The 16,677-nt window shown below is 42.2% G+C and overlaps 1 protein-coding gene across 1 annotated transcript in view; it reads left to right on the forward strand.

The window, feature by feature from the left end:
- CREB5 (cAMP responsive element binding protein 5) overlaps positions 1–16,677 on the forward strand; it is a 319,697-nt gene that overhangs the window by 289,592 nt on the left and 13,428 nt on the right. Inside the window, exon 7 of the mRNA XM_021689812.1 lies at positions 15,333–15,656. Coding sequence (XP_021545487.1) covers positions 15,333–15,656 — 324 coding nt within the window. The remainder of the gene's footprint in view (positions 1–15,332; positions 15,657–16,677) is intronic.

A 16,677-nucleotide genomic window follows, 5' to 3' on the forward strand; every position in this document is an offset into this window, starting at 1 on the left:
ATTTTATTTATTTATTTATTTGACAGAGAGATACATAGCGAGAGAGGGAACAAGCAGGGGGAGTGGGAGAGGGAGAAGCAGGCTCCCCACAGAGCAGGGAGCCCGATGCAGGGCTCGATCCCAGGACCCTGGGATCATGACCTGAGCCGAAGGCAGCTGCTTAACAACTGAGCCACCCAGGCACCCCACACCCTGTCTTTAAATGAAAAACTAAGACTAGTGAAAAATTTTTAATCTGGGATGAAAAAAGAAAGATTGAAAAGAATGAAGACGTGCTCCTTTTCCAACCAGTTTCCCTCTGTCTGTGTCTCCCCACTCTTCCATCCAAAAACACCATGCGGAGCAATGTTGTGTGCCCAGATCGAATTTCAGATTTTGAAAGAATAAACAAAACCAGTTAGATGTATTTACTCTTGTTGGATTCTGATTTAAAGCTTTGTTTTGTCCTTAGGAAAAATAGTTGGGGTCGGTCGCAAAAGAGTATAGTATTTATTTCTTTGTTTACGGTTGGATTTTAGTACATATTCCTCCTATTTCCAGACAGAATTTTGAAATGCTAAACAATACAAATTAATGCAGTGCATTTAAAAAAATAGCCCTCCTCTAAATAGCACATGTTACCCAACTGTAAGAAGTTTAGTGCTTGACTATTGACAGTTGTCCTCTTTGGCAAAGCATACAATATTTGGTGTCCCACCAAGGAAGCTTAATAATGATATACTTCCTGTAGGGAATGGGTTTTGGAAGGAAATCAAAGAATACTTTGGAGCAGAAGAAAAGAGAGAAAGAGGAAAAAGTAGCAGGCACTGAAATGGTACCAAGAAAAACAATCTACCTCCTACTTTAAAAAGATTCCCACTTGATGGGCTTTGTCCCATCAGTTAGTCAGACCAGAACTGAGCGGTGAGCTCACTTACTGTGGACACGTTGGAGAAAATGTCTCAATTCATACCCAGAGCTGCAACATCTGCTTTGAAGGAGAAGCAGTCTATAAATGCAGACGGCCCTTCCCCTGGTCAGCTGGGCTTCACAATCGTGTGAAGGGAGCAGCCCCAAACATGCTCCTCAAACATGACACCATTCTGAAAGTCAGGCTGAATGCTGGGTGGGATGTGTCCCAAAAATGGGAGAACAACTCCCCAGTGCTTGAACTGCCATCACTATTTCCACTTGGCTTAGCAGTTGACACATTTGGTTAACCATTTTGTTAGCCTCTGGTTAACCACGCATGGTTTGAAAACCTTACAGAAGTGGGAAAGTGTCTATATACGATGTTACCCATATAAAAAACAACCCTACAAGATGGCAGTTTCTTCCTTATCTGCCACATCAAATCCAGACTCTCTCTTGCTAGCATATGGTAAAAAGAAGAAACCACTTGATAATACCCTTTGGTGAAGAATTTATCTGGAAATGAGGGTGGAATGGACAATTCTCTAAAAAAAGGGAATTGAGCTTGTTTTGGGTTTGAAACACTTTGACTCAGTCTCATATTCACTTCTCTTTTACAATTTTTCTGCCTTATCATTATAAATTAATAAGTACCAATTTTGGAGCCCTTGAGTAGAGCATATTTTCCAGCTCCAGCTAGAGCTGACTTCCTTCCCCTCTTTCTGCTCTTCTATATGTCTTCTTCCCTTCCATCTGTCCTTCTGCTTCTTTCCTTCCTTCTTGACTTCTCCACCATGCTCTTTATTGTCCATGAGCTTTCTTCTAACCAGACAAGCTGTCAGGTTGCAGCACAAAGAACATCAGGCTCAAATCGCTTCTCTATTTACCAAAAAAATACAAAAACACTAATTCAAAGGGATACATGCACCCTGGTGTTTATAGCAGCATTATTTACAATAGCCAAATTATGGAAGCAGCCCAAATGTCCATCAATAGATGAATGGATAAAGAAGTTGTGGGTGTGTGTGTGTATATATATATATATAATGGAATATTATTCAGCCATAAAAAAGAATGAAATCTTGCTATTTGCAATGACATGGATGGAATTAGAGAATATAGTGCTAAGTGAAATAAGTCAGTCAGAGAAAGACAAATACCATATGATTTCACTCTTATGTGGAATTTAAGAAACAAAACAAATTAGCAAAGGGGAAAAAAGAGAGATAAGAAACAGACTCTTTTTTTTAAAGATTTTATTTATTTATTTGACAGAGAGAGAGAACACAAGTAGGGGGAGCAGGGGAGGGAGAAGCAGGCTCCCCGCTGAGCAGGGAGCCCAATGTGGGGCTTGATCCCAGGACCCTGGGATCATGACCTGAGCTGAAGGCAGACGCTTAACCAACTAAGCCACTCAGGCACCACAGAAACAGACTCTTAACTATAGAGAACAAACTGATTACCAGAGGGGAGGTGGGTGGGGGATGGGTTAATAGGTGGTGGGGATTAAGGAGTGCACTTGTCATAATGAGCACTGGGTGATGTATGGAATTGTTGAATCACTATATTGTACACTTGAAACTAATACAACACTGTATGTTAACTATACTAGGAATTACTGGGAATTAAATTACTAGGAATTAAATTTTTTTAAAAAGGAATTAAAATTTTTTTAAAAAGAGCTTCTAACATCTACAAAACAAAAACAAAAACAAAAACATAATCTTAAGACAAAAATCCTTTTCTCTGCAGTGGCTTCCAAGCAGATGACTTAACGTTTTGTCACAGGAATTTCCTGTATCTCCAGAACTTGGGGAGTGATCTTTGTTACCTACCGCAGAGGCTTACTTACTATCTTCAAAGTGCTTTGCTCTCCCGAGAAGGAAGGTACTGACTTAGGGCGAGCTATATAGTATTGTCAGCCCCTGGTGAGCAGGTGCTTAAGAGAAATTTAGAGACAGAAATGGAATTGCTTGAGCAGAAAAGAAGACAGATCATGAAAATGATATTTTAAACTTGTTAGAAGATAAATTCTTAGACAGGCCATTTTCAATTAATAAATCCACCCAGAAAGCTTTCTATCTGGCATTTTTAGACTGGTGCTCAGTTGTGACAATGTGATTTAAAGAGATGGTTCCACATTCCCAAGCCCAGCACCCCCATTATTTGTGTTTAGGCAGTAAAATGGTAGATTTAAATCTCTGGTTCATTGAATTGTACACCAGGGAGACAATAGAAACAAAGAGATAAAAAGGCAGCTTCGCAAGGGCCTGGGATTCCACTCTCAAAAATGTGCCAAACAGTTCATGTATTCTGTTGGTCAGGCCTCCTGAAACAAAAAAGAAAAACTTCAGAGAAAACTCTAAAACTAGAGAAGAGCATGGAATATTGGAAATTTTTCAATACCTATTAGTAATGGAATTTTAAAAATACATGTGGGAACGAACATGATTTGGATCAGCTCAGAAAGAAGTTGTTACTCACTTTTTGGTTGGCAGTGCTGTGCACCGTCATCTTCTCGGGCAAAATTCACCCACTCTCCTTAAGCTTAACTTTCAATACACACACCAGCGGCCAGGTTCTCCATGAATTATAAATGGCTCCTCTTGGAAATGCCTTAAACGTAGACACACAGAGTGGGGTGGGATGGGTGTTGATGTTTTGTTGTGGCTTCCCCAAGCCCAGCTTTATTCTCCCTGGTGTGATTTGCCTAAAACACCAAAGATTGTGCTGTGAGAGCTTTTGTTAGTGATGATGCGTCTTCATTTTGAGTCTGACAGGTATCTTCTGATCCTCTCTGCTCAGCAGGACCAGGCAGCTCTTAGGTGGCATCAGGGATTCTTGATGTGCTCAGAGCCTGGGGGCTATTTATAGATGTGCTGTTGTATTGTCCAAGGGCTGCTGAGTTGAGCACTGTATGATCCAGATCATTCACAGGCAGATCGGAACTCTCCTTGAACAGTGTAGTAGAACCACCACAAGTTGATTTGGCTGTTGGTCCAGTGACTCTGGACCACTAACACCTGCAAAGTCCAGAAAAGGATGTTAAGCAACACTTTAAGAATCAGAGTTTATTACAGTCTCCCTCTTTCCCCCCTCCACTGTCCGCAATTCCTCTCCCTCCTCCCCTCTTCCCATATCAGTGTTAACACACTTTAGGGAACTCAGGCAGGGGTCAGATCTAGGGGCAAAGGAGACATGGAGAACCAGAAGGTACCATTACCATTTTACCAAGGAGAAAGACAGCATTGGACACACATAGAACATGCTAGATGGACTTGAATATAGATACCAAGGGGCAGGACACCTTTTACTTCACACAATCTACTACCCATAATTAGAGAGAAACCCCTGGAGACTTCTTACTGTAATAAGTTTGTGGTCCCCTTGGCCAGACATCTTATGTCTCTAACAGAGACAGCAATACACATCTTGCCATCTTCCCACAACTAGAATGAAACTGGAGGACAACAATGCGGAACACCTCTCTTGGACAAGTCTCCTCAGGACCAGGCAGAGGTGTGTCCACGAAGCCCTACGAATCCCCTGGAGGCGTTTTAGTCAGACTTTCAGACTCAGAAGCTTGAGTATCTGAATTACTGAGAGATGTCCTCTGCTGGTAGGGACGGTGCCCACTCAACACAGCTATCCTCAGCAGGGCACGGGGCAGGATCCAGCGGAGGACCCAGGGATGTGGTGGTGAGTGGCTGCTTCATCTGTGTAGCACTTCGGCAAGACCTGGACCTCCCATCTCGGGCATTACAGGGACATCGTTCATCATGAGGGTCACCAAGGACTGCTGTACATTAAAAAGGGTATAGTTTACGTAGCTAAAGTTGGCCACTGTCCATCTTACTTGGGATGATAGGAAGTATCACAGAGAGGAGAAATCCTTTCTATCACTCTTCATTGCACCATGTTTTGCCAAATAATTAGGTCACTCCACTCAGGAAGGGTCCTGGGATGCACATGTGGAGTGAAGCTTGGGAACTTGAACTCTGAATTCTCTGACTTCTGTGCAATTAAAACCCCGAACTTAATGTTGCATTAGCGTGGATTTTCCATAGCAAGTTACAGATGCAAAGTTCTATGTTTCATATATATTTTTCTAACATATGTTACTGCCTATGTTTCTGATTAAAAGTTCGTCTGAAATAAAATAACAAAGGATTACTTTTTTCCAATAGAACTTTCTTCTTCCATAAAAGCTGGAAATAAGCCCTCACCTAAAATTACCCAGGCTTGCAGGTGCTGGGTTTTTGGGGGTGAGCAGTGTTTGCTAGCAAGACAAAGGGCATTATTCTCCCCACAACCACCACCAGAAGGTGTTCTTTCTGTGGAGAAAATTATAGGCCAGCGCTTCAAAGACATTCCATGGTTAGGCACCACTCCTGGAGACTTGCCGGCAGCAGGCAGGCAGGCAATCAACAAATATTTATTCTAAGCCCACTGTGTATTCAGCACCTTTAAAATTGCCAGGGAAACCAGCCAGGAGGCTGTAATATCTGCTAGAGCCAAGTTAGTACCCAAGGTCATCCCATAGTAAGCTTAAGGAGCTCAGTGACCTGAAAGGAGCAAGGAACCCTAAAACTATAATAAGGCAATATCTCACCTAGGTATGGGGATATTGACAGAATAAGAAAATGAGACCCATGAAAAGGCTCTTTAGGGGCACCTGGGTGGCTCAGTCGTTAAGCGTCTGCCTTCGGCTCAGGTCATGATCCCGGGGTCCTGGGTTCGAGCCCCGCATCGGGCTCCCCGCTCGGCGGGAAGCCTGCTTCTCCCTCTCCCACTCCCCCTGCTTGTGTTCCCTCTCTCGCTGTGTCTCTCTCTGTCAAATAAATAAATAAAATCTTAAAAAAAAAAAAAAAAGAAAAGGCTCTTTAACTAAAGCTGATACTTGACAGGTGTCCCCGCCCAGTTTTCTCTTAGCTCCCCCTTAATAGACATCCAGCCCCCATTCCTTGCCTCAGTGCATGCACGTGCACACACTCACTACTACCACCATCATCACCATCACCTCTGCCCGGAAGCTAAACCCAACTGGATTGATCAATTCATTGGATTATTTTTTTAATGAACACTTTTTCAAAATAGCTAAACATGCCAAGATGTGTGGATACAAGGATGTTCATCACAGTGTTACTACAGAGGGGAGGAAGGTAACCACATGTATGTCCACCGGTTGAGAATTGGGATATAGAGAAAATCCAACACCTATTAGACATGATGTTGAGGTCTTTGGAAGAGGGGGCAGGGATACGGGGACATGGACTTGTATGGTGCACATCATGGCCCGTGCAGAGGTGAACAGACAAGACTCTCACTCTCTTGCATTACGTTCTGCAATCTAGTTCCATTGATGCACCTGAAAGTCACATCAGCTGTTTTGACATGTGCATTACATAATGGTGCTTTACAAATTCACATGAAATTCCTGCATCCTCTGTTATTCCACTAAGTTGCCTTTGGACAGTACTGTGGTTTTGTGTGTTTTGTTTTGTTTTGTTTTGTTTTTGTTAACCAAGCATAAGATGTTACCCTGATCCCTGTTAAATTTCTCTTTTTAGACTCCTTGATGCCATTCTGCCAAAATCTTTCTTTCTGTATTTAATACTCTCTACCAGCTTTGAATCTCACACAGTTGGTGGCTAAGGCTTCTGCATTTTCTCTTTAGTTTTAAGCCAGCTAGAAGATGACAGAGTTGTAGTGAAAAGAGGGTGCCAATGTCTTGCAGAGGAGTCAAATTCCCTGAGACATAGACTAAAAATCTGGCATTGACTGTAGCCATTCTAGGGCAAAATATCTTTTTGGCTTTTATTATTTACAATACAGTGTTTTACTTAAGGTGACATCAAAGTGGGTGTTAGTAATTCTCAGACGAAGTCAAGAGTTTCTATTGGCACTCTGTTAAAAGAGGAGATTCTTATTCTGCTTTATTTTTAAAATAGTTTTAATTGACATCCAGGTCATATAAGATCATATAACTATGTAATTGTAAAGTGTACATTTCAGGGGCATCTAGTACATTCAAAATGTGCAATCACCACCTTTACCTAGTTCCAGAATATTCTCTTGGCCCCAAAAGAAAACCCTGTACCCATTATGCAGTCACTCCTCATTCTCCCCTCCTCCTAGACCCTGGGACCACTAATCTGTTTTCTGTCTCTGTGGATTTACCTATTCTAGGTATTTTGTTTAAATCGAATCATATGAGATATGACCCTTTATGTCTGGCTTCTTTTATTAAACATAACGTTTCTGAGATTCATCCATGATGTAGCATGTATCAGTATTTCATTCCTTTTCATCAGTGATTAATATTCTATTGTGCTTTACTATGAATTTTAAAAGTTGAAAGTAAAACATTTTAACGCTAAGAAAAAATATTTTTTAATATCTCATTTTGTTATTTTTCATCAGAAGCTGGTTTTACCACCCAGAAAACTACTCCACTCTGCTCCACTAATTATTCCCTATGTCCTTATGGTTTATACATTTTCTTTTTTTTTTTAAGATTTTATTTATTTATTTGACAGAGAGATAGCGAAAGAGGGAACACAAAGAGGGAATGCAAGGGGAGTGGGAGAGGGAGAAGCAGGCATCCCTAGGAGCAGGGAGCTCGACGAGCAGGGCTTGATCCCAGGACCCTGGGATCATGACCTGAGCCTAAGGCAGATGCTTAACAACTGAGCCACCCAGGCGCCCCTATTTATTTGAGAGAGGGAGTGTGTGCACACGCGCGCGGGAGAGCATGAGCAGAGAGGAGGGGCAGAAGGAGAGGGAGAAGCAGACTCCCCGCTGAGCAGGGAGCCCCACACGGGGCTCAATCCCAGGACCCTGGGATCATGACCTGAGCCAAAGGCAGACACTTAACCGACTGAGCCATCCAGGCGCCCGGTTTATACGTTTTCTTATCCCATTATGTATCCCCATTCCCTGGAGGAGGCATTTGAAACTCAAGGTGACTGCCCAAGGTGATGGAACCATGCTTCTAAACCAAGACTTCTCACTCCAAGGCTTCTGTTCTTCTTTTGAAATCCTCTGAAACAATGACTTTATTCTATACATTCATACAACTCACTTCTCCTGTAGATTCCTACCTCTTAGAGACTTCAACTCAGATTCTTTCTCTGATGGAATAGGTAGCTCCGGATTCTGCCCTCATTTGTTAGGTAGATTAAGGCACACAGAGGCAAAGCGGTTTACTGACCTAAAGGACTGAAAGCTGTCTTATAGCAGAATTACGATTAGCTCCTGCTCTCAGAACATCAGTTTGTTCTGAAATTCACTAAAACGTACAGCCTCTTAAAATGCTCACCATCCTGCTGATTTATAAAAGGCAGCCACTGAGTCAAAGAGATGCAGGGAAGTGGTATTTGAAATAAAATAATTCTATAAATGTGCATTCATTAACTTCTTCATTCAATAAGAATTTTCAAAGACTTGCTCTTGCAGAACTGTAATTAATATATGATTTAGATACTAATAGGAAAAAGGCTGGCAGGGAAATTTCTAAGATTTCTCTCTGGGGCTTGTTTGGCTTTTTAACCACCACAGTTTAACGTATCACCTAACATTTAGGTCTGCTTTTCCTCATTTTAGAAGTTATATCCACAAGTGGAAAATGGGAGAGTGAAATCGAACACCAAATCTTTTCCTTGCTTTTATTAAAACTGATGAAGTTCTACTTTTCTGAGGTATCATTCTTATTTGTGAGATGTCCTTGCATCGTTTTCCAGTGTACTATTGATTTATAATACAATTTCTTTGTGTTTTTTTTTTTACTAATTACATTATCTCTAACATCTTCAGAGTTAATACTTTTTAGTGACAACATGACAAAGAGTATGACTATTTTTTCCTTCTCGACTTTATAGCATCTTACCCTTCCTGGATCATCTCTCCTTCCAACTTGGTAGCCTTATTTGAAATTTATTCACCAAACCAAACCTAAAGCAGATGAATACTTAAATTATGAAACCATCAGAGCTAAATAAACCACTGAGTTACATTATGAAAGTTTTGAAAGAAGCATATTTTATTCTAAGCGATTAAGCTAGGTATAATTTTAGTTAATTATCTCAACAATGATCCTGAACTAAAGGTGGATTTTAAGATCCACGACACTATCAGATATAGGATCATTTTCAATGGATATCCTGAAGCTCAGATGTGAATCTGGGCATTAAAACTATTTCTAGGGCCACCTGGGTGGCTCATTCAGTTGAGTGGCCAACTCTTGATTTCAGCTCGGATGGTGATCACAGGGTCCTGGGATTGAGCCTTGCATCGGGCTCTGTGCTCAGCTGGGACACTGTGCTTGGGGATTCTCTCTCTCTCCCTGTCTTCCATTGCCCCTCCCCCTGCTAGTGTTCTCTCTCTCTGAAATAAACAAATCTTTATAAAAAAATTATTTCTATCTTGGCAAAATAAAGCTCTAAGTTTATGTTACTGACTCGTGGCACTATGTGACAGGTCTCTTTCTGCCCGTCCCTATCTCTCAAGTTTGGGAAGTATTGGGGATCCCAACCGGCCATTTAATAGTCATAAAATTCAGTTGATAAATATCAGGTTTTGTTTTTTGATTTTTTTGTTTTTTGTTTTTGTTTTAGTTTTTTCCTAATTCAGAGACTTAAAATCGGAAATCCTTGACACCCAGAGCAAGTCAGTAGGCATTGACCCTGCAAGCACGCCTCTGGTGAAGGCACGCGGGCCCACACCAGGGACCAGAGGGACCATTCAGAAGCCTGTGTTGACCATCTCACCTGATCAATTATGTTTGGGGAAGAGAAAGAAAGAAGAAATTACATTTCGAGCAATACCTTGGGGAGGCCGCCGATGGCAATTATCCTGTATTCGAAACGAAATATGAATACGGATTTTGCCCTGCTTTTATATAGACAGCCTCTTACTTGTGGTCAACTCCGCAACACTACATTTTGATGTTATCACATTCTTTTCTGGAACAAAACCCAACAGCCGTTTTTAATGAAAACCTTTCTCCAAAGAATGCTCCAACCTTCCCCACTCCCACCCAGCTGAATTTCAAATAATGTTTAATTCGCCTTGGCTTTCAGAGTCTGTAGAACATAAGCAATCGGCTGTGCTGAAGATGGAGAAGAAATGTTTTTACAGTTCCACAAATGTTTCTAATTGGCAAGAGCGTGTTGTTAATGGGAGATAAATTGCCTGCAGTGGGTGTGGGTGGGTGTGTCACGTGCGTGTGTGCTCACGCAGGCCCACATGCAGGCACCCAGGTGGCGGTAATGACGGGCGCCTGTACCTGGGCTTCACCAAGTGCCCCGCACTGCGAACTGTCCAGAGCTGAAGATTCAAGAGGGGGGTGGGGGGGGAGCCCCGGTTGCAGAGCAGAGGATGGGACGAGGTCGATAGCTGGTTTCCAACCGGGACTCAGATCCTGGGCAGCGGGCCCACCACTCTCCCATCAGGAACAGTGAACAAGGATCTTGTAAAATACACAGACCGAAGGAAAATGACCCTTAGTGACTGAAACCAGCTGTGTCAGGCTTCTCGCTGTCTCTCCTGATTTGCTCTCTCACATAAATGGATGTGGTAGAGGATGAGAGAAAGTAAACAGAATCATTTTTTCTCTCTTGCAGCCACACCTCAGTAAGAGCCCTGGTTTTTATAGCTGAAAAATATATGTTTATTTGCTCATTAATTTTCCCCTCTCTCCCTTGCCTTTTCTTGGCATTGAGTAGAATGTTATTTAAAACAAGACACAGTTCAGCTTCAAAAAGAAAAATCATTCTGCAAAATACAGCTTGGACTCATTTAATGGTTATTCATCATCCCTGAAAGGGTGGGGTACAAATATCTATATTTGGTATACTTTAATGATTTAGACTGCAATGATCCGTGTTGGCACGAGGATACAGGGAAGCAGTAGGCTCTTTAGGACTTTCAGAAGTGCCCCAATCATTTATTGGCACTGCTTTCCTTCAAAGAGGACACAGGCTGGTGCTTGGACGGTGGACTCAACCCCAAGGCCTGAGGTTCTCTAAGGGATGCCTGAAAGTCTTCATTTCCTCGCTGAAGTGTGTGTTTTCTCCCCTGTGCTGAAAAAGCTTTGGTTTTATGCATTTCCTTCAGGTAGTGGCAAATAATGATGTGCCTAACGCAGTGCCTGGCACATAGTAGAAGCTCCATCAATATTTGTTGAGGGAATAAATAGGTAAATGGAATGTTATGAGCCTTGCTAGTGTTATTGTCTTGGCGTGAAATATGCAAGAATAGACTTGAGGCAATCAAGTAATTTCCCTTAACAGGACAAGCTAATTATTTAAGATGAAGATCTGGTGCATGGTATTTATTTGTCAGGCTCCATTTGCTCCTAATTAAAGGTGGAAAACTTGTTTGTAGCATTGGAGGGGTGACCTAGTGACCCACTACTAAGCCGCTTTTCAATTTTCCGTACCGCTTTTCCAGGGGAAAGGTATCAAGAGAAAGTGAAGGAACATTCCTTTTGTTTCTTTACGTTTTATTTTTTCTGTTATCACTTTTGGGAGGGCAGGCCGGGTATGGAGCCTGAAGCTCTTTTGATAGTACTTCTACTGCCTGTCTGCCTCCATGACTTCTCTACTCTTTTCTGCTGACTTTGGTTGACCGATGAAATCATCCTCCCAGACAGATAGCACCTGCAGCGATCCAAGATGAAAATGCTGCATCCTCATGAGCCTCAGAAGTTTCTTTCATTCATTCATTCATTCATTCATTCATCTGTACAGTCATTCCAAAAATATGAATTTAGTGCCTACCATGTACCAGGCTCTGTGCTAAAGCTGTGACTTTAACAACTGAGCAAAATCCAACGTGGTTCCTGCTCTCTGGAAGCTTATGGTCTGGAATCGTTGATGGATATGAATTGAATAATCATATTAAAAATCTTAACTACAAACTGAATTAAAAAGAGGAATATGGCCCTACTGGGACCAGGCAATAGCAGGAATTGATTTTGACCAGGAGACCAGGGAGAATTTTACTAAGGAGGAGCCAAGAGCTAAGAGCTATAAAATGTCTGAAGAGGGGCGTCTGAGTGACACAGTCGGTTGAGCGTCCCACTCTTGGTTCTGGCTCAGGGCATGTTCTCATGGGTTGGGGGACGGAGCCCCGCATGAGGCTCTGGGCTGGGCAGGTGGGGAGTCTTCTTGAAGATTCTCTCCCTCTGCCCCTCCCCCCACTCATGGGCACTCTCTCACTTTCTCCCTCTCTAAAATAAATAAATAAATCTTTTTAAAAATAAAAATAAAATGAAGAAAGGGAAAGAGCGTTTCAGGCAAGAAGACTATCAAATGCAAAGGCCTGTGGAGCCTGCGTGGGAAGAGCAAGGGCTGATGGGAAGGTAGGGCCACACCCCTCAGTGTCTATGCATAAGCCATAACGTCCTCTGAACATTAGAGAGACCGAAGGGTCATAAACCCAAGGATAAGGAGGAAGTGGGAACAGGAAGAAGGGACACATGTACTTTATCAGATTGGTGGGCGAAGGCGGGAAGGGGGAATACAAGTATCCATTCTTTACAAATGTAACAAAGGAGGTGATCATTGTAAGCCCAGGATCCTTTGCTGCACTGGAGCTTCCTGGAAATTCTTACATTCACGCTTCTGTCTGCCAAGTTTCAGAAAGAGTTTATCTGGATCTTCACTGTGTGCTAAGTAACCATGCGCTGGACCATGCACCAATGGCATCTTGTCTTGTCATTTTATCGTAGACCTGTCTTTCTTTCTGCCTTTCTTTTGATGATAAGGAGGTGGCATAACATAGTTTATAACTGTTTTTGGCAAATGTGTATGGTATGCCTTCCGGCACCTTCTTTCTTGGTTTAGAGAACAGGCTGTGGAGGTAGCATGCCTCTACACCTCTCCAGTGGTGTGTGAGCTTGAGCAGGGGGCTTAGCCTCTCTTTTAGCCTCGCAGGATTGTTCTAAGGATTAAGTGAGACTGAGGAGTGGTGTGCAGTGGGTGCTCAAGTAATGCCAGCCATTGTTATTAGCTAGATTCACTCATAGAGAAAGGTGTCGAAGATATACTGTTAAGGAGGACAAAGGCAAGTTACTTGGGGGAGTGGAGCTTCGTGGGAAAAGGGTAGGCAGGTGGCTTTTAGTCTTTCACCGCATATTCTTGTAGGAGTTGGTTTTTTTTACTACATAGCTGTATGTTTTCATAATAATGAAACTACAAAGAATAGTTGAGGAAGTTTATCAACAGTACCCGATTTCAAAAGACAGCCAAAAAACAGTGACTTCAATATAATCTTTTTCATAATTTTCTTCACCCTGAAGTTTGGACATGTCATTTGGAAACTTTTCTTGGGATAAAGAAACATGTATCTGAAGTCCAGCAGTTCATTTTATTTTATTTTTTACTTCTTTTGCTTAGGTTATATTCAAATAAGAATCTTTAAGTTCCATGCTATTATTATCCCACTGTGATGAAATTATTCTACTTGTTCCTCCACCTCTTTCCCAGGGATTCAGGAAGCTTAACTTCTTCGGGATTACTATGATGAAGGTCAGTAGCTGATACTCATGAAAGAGGAAGCAAGTAGGCTTAATGGTCACTGAATCTGGATGTAGGAAATGTTTTCAATGATTATCTAATCTTAGGATAGAGTCCGTCACATATCCCCCTCCCTCTTATTTTATTTTTCTTTTACAAGTGGAGGTTCTTGGGCGCCTGTGTGGCTCAGTCCATTACGCATCTGCCTTCGGCTCAGGTCGTGATCCCAGGGTCCTGGGATCGAGTCCCGCTTTGGGCTCCCTGCTCAGCGGGGAGTCTGCTTCTCCCTCTACTCCCCGCTTGTGCTTTCTCTGTTGCTATCTCTACCTCTCTCTCTCAAGTAAATAAATAAAATCTTAAAAAAAACAAACAAACAAACAAGTGGAGGTTCTTTGTATTTAACTAAAGATTTTGATGAATTCAGTTGGTATTTATCAATAGCTTACTCCACCCAGTCGAGAGTCATTAATATTGTACAGGGCTGGAGCAGGGTTGCTTTGACCATCATTTAAATACAACTCTTCCTTTTTGCAGTGATTGCACATCACTGTCATTAATCAGATAAGAATACAAATCAGGAGAGAGCTTTGAGTCCCCTAGCAAATACTTCATGGAGCCTGTGTGAGCTTGCCAACCAGACTATCATCACTGCAGAAGATACGTTTCCAAGGAATAACTGTATTATACAGTACTTAGCACATTGTGCCCCTCAGGATATGATGATAATTGCCTGTGTACAAGAAAAGGCAATTTTCAAGAAACTGTGACTAAGTTGATTACCAACTGATTCTTTAAATCGGGGCCAGCAAACCATGGCCCATGGGCCAAATTTGGCCCCCTGCCTAATTTTGCACAGCGCACGAGCTAAAAATGGTTTTTACATTTTTAAATGATGAAAAATCTGAAGTAGAATAACATTTCATGTCATGTGAAAATTATATGGAATTCAAACTTCCTGTTCCTGAATAAAGTTGTGTTAGAACACAGCATGCTCATTGATTTACACACCGTCTACAGCTGATTTGCCCCAAAAGAGCAGAATTCAGTAGTTGTGACAGAGAGCATAAGGCGTGCAGTAGTAAAAATATTTACTATCTGACTTTTTATAGACAAGTTTGCTGATCCCTGCTTTAGATTCAGGTAGAAGTTATTTGTGTGCACGTCTGTATGCTTGTTAATGGATAATGCTTTTGTGTTAGAAATATGCCCGGTGATACGGCCGTCAAAAAAGCTGTAGAATGCAATCCAAATCTTTCCACGTCCCTCACTTCCTTCCCAAAATCAGAAGAAAGTTATTGTGTGAGAAAAATTAGGTTATCAGGAGGGACTATGAGAAATATCATGGTAACAAATCGAGAAGACCTACCCACTGCCTCCGAAAGTTATAGATCATGAATCCAATTTGAAGTCCTAAAATTACATCAATACTATTCCTGTACCCTGAAATTTGAAGTTATTTCCTCTTTGTGTTCGAGAAGTCTTTTGAGAGGAAGAAATCTTTTATTCTTGTGAGCCTTACAAAACACAGTGCTGTATCAGATGAGCCCTTTGTTCAGTGACATTATCATATTGGTTTTATTTGGTTTATATTTACATTCAGCTGCCAATGGGATACGATGAATAATCGATAGTAGGAAACTAGTAGGAAATACCTTTTAGGAGACTGTCTAAATCTTGACAGGGTATCCAGCTCATCTGCCGTGACAGTTGAATTAACATTTCCAACTGACATTGACCCTCCTGCCTACTAAGATATATATGGAAATTTGAAATTAATATAAAAGTCATACCACCAACCAATAAACAATTACTAGCAGTAGTACCATAACATAGAATTGAAATATGAGTCCTTTTGATTCAAAATCCCTCTTCTGTACACGACTGACCTCAGTTGTCCCCTCTTGTTTTGTTCTGTTTCAGAGGTTGAAGGCCGCGTTGACTCACCACCCAGCTGCCATGTCAAATGGGAATATGAACACCATGGGACACATGATGGAAATGATGGGCTCCCGGCAGGACCAGACGCCACACCACCACATGCACTCACACCCACATCAGCACCAGACACTGCCAGCCCATCACCCATACCCACACCAGCACCAGCACCCAGCACACCATCCTCACCCTCAACCCCATCACCAGCAGAACCACCCACATCATCACTCCCACTCCCACCTTCACGCGCACCCTGCACATCACCAGACCTCGCCACACCCACCCCTGCACTCCGGCAACCAAGCACAGGTAGACCCTTTTATGATCTCTTTCCCCCTTGTTGTTATCAGTGCGAGCTCTAATGCAGGGTTCATTGGCAGCAAACTGGTTTGATGAGCTTGGGTGTTCTCTCTCACTCTTGGGGGAGCTCTGTTCTTTCTTAGGAAATAATGGCATCCTGTAAGACCCTCCCAGATCCTAGTTTCTAGAAATAATATGATCGATATCAGGTCTAGTCTCTGGGGGCAAATGTAAACTTCAGTTCTCCAAAATCTGTTTTTTTTTGCAGTGTGTTACAAAGGTAACTCTAAAAAAGTAATACTGATGGGAGGATTAGGAAGAATTGAAGCATCTGAAGAAAGATGTGAATAAAGAATGAGAAAAATAAGTTAATTCTAGCCATGGTTTTAACTGCAGTGCTTTACAACATAGAGACTCAATTTTGGCACCTGTAAAATGAAAGTTAAATACGATGGGCAGTCTTCTGAATAACACTAAATGCTAAAAAGCTAAAGAATAACAGTTCCAGGCAGACAAAGGAGCTCGGTAATGGATGATAGGCCATAAGGTGCTGTGTAAATGAGGAAGAGAGGTGACTCATGCCACCTAGTGTGAAATGTGTTGGAGGGAGCAGAGAGCCAAGCTCTGTAGATGGTTGGTTCTAGAGAAAGGCCAAAGCCAGCATTTAGACACAACTGAAGGAGGGTTGGGGGACCAGGCAGACGTTATGTCACCCAGCCCACGAAGAGAGGCGGGTCCGTGTACCTGAGTAAGTTTTAGTAAGTGGATGAAGGCCATGTCTAGGAGCATGGCTAGCCCCAGACACTTTGGATCTTCAAGCAGGATGACCTTTGTCAGTCCCCTCCACCCATTCCACACTGCCAGGTTCCAACCAGTTGGGTCAGAATGGTATTGGGAGCTTGGAATCGCCAAATAACACTTATTCACCATCTCCTCCATCATCTGCCTCCAGACCTCACCCAAGGCAGTTTGGGAGCTTTAGAACCCTCTCCTCTAACACACACCAAACTTGGACGGCCATCGACAAAAT

The sequence above is a fragment of the Neomonachus schauinslandi genome, chromosome 12, assembly GCF_002201575.2.
Source record: "Neomonachus schauinslandi chromosome 12, ASM220157v2, whole genome shotgun sequence".
NCBI classification, from domain to species: domain Eukaryota; kingdom Metazoa; phylum Chordata; class Mammalia; order Carnivora; family Phocidae; genus Neomonachus; species Neomonachus schauinslandi.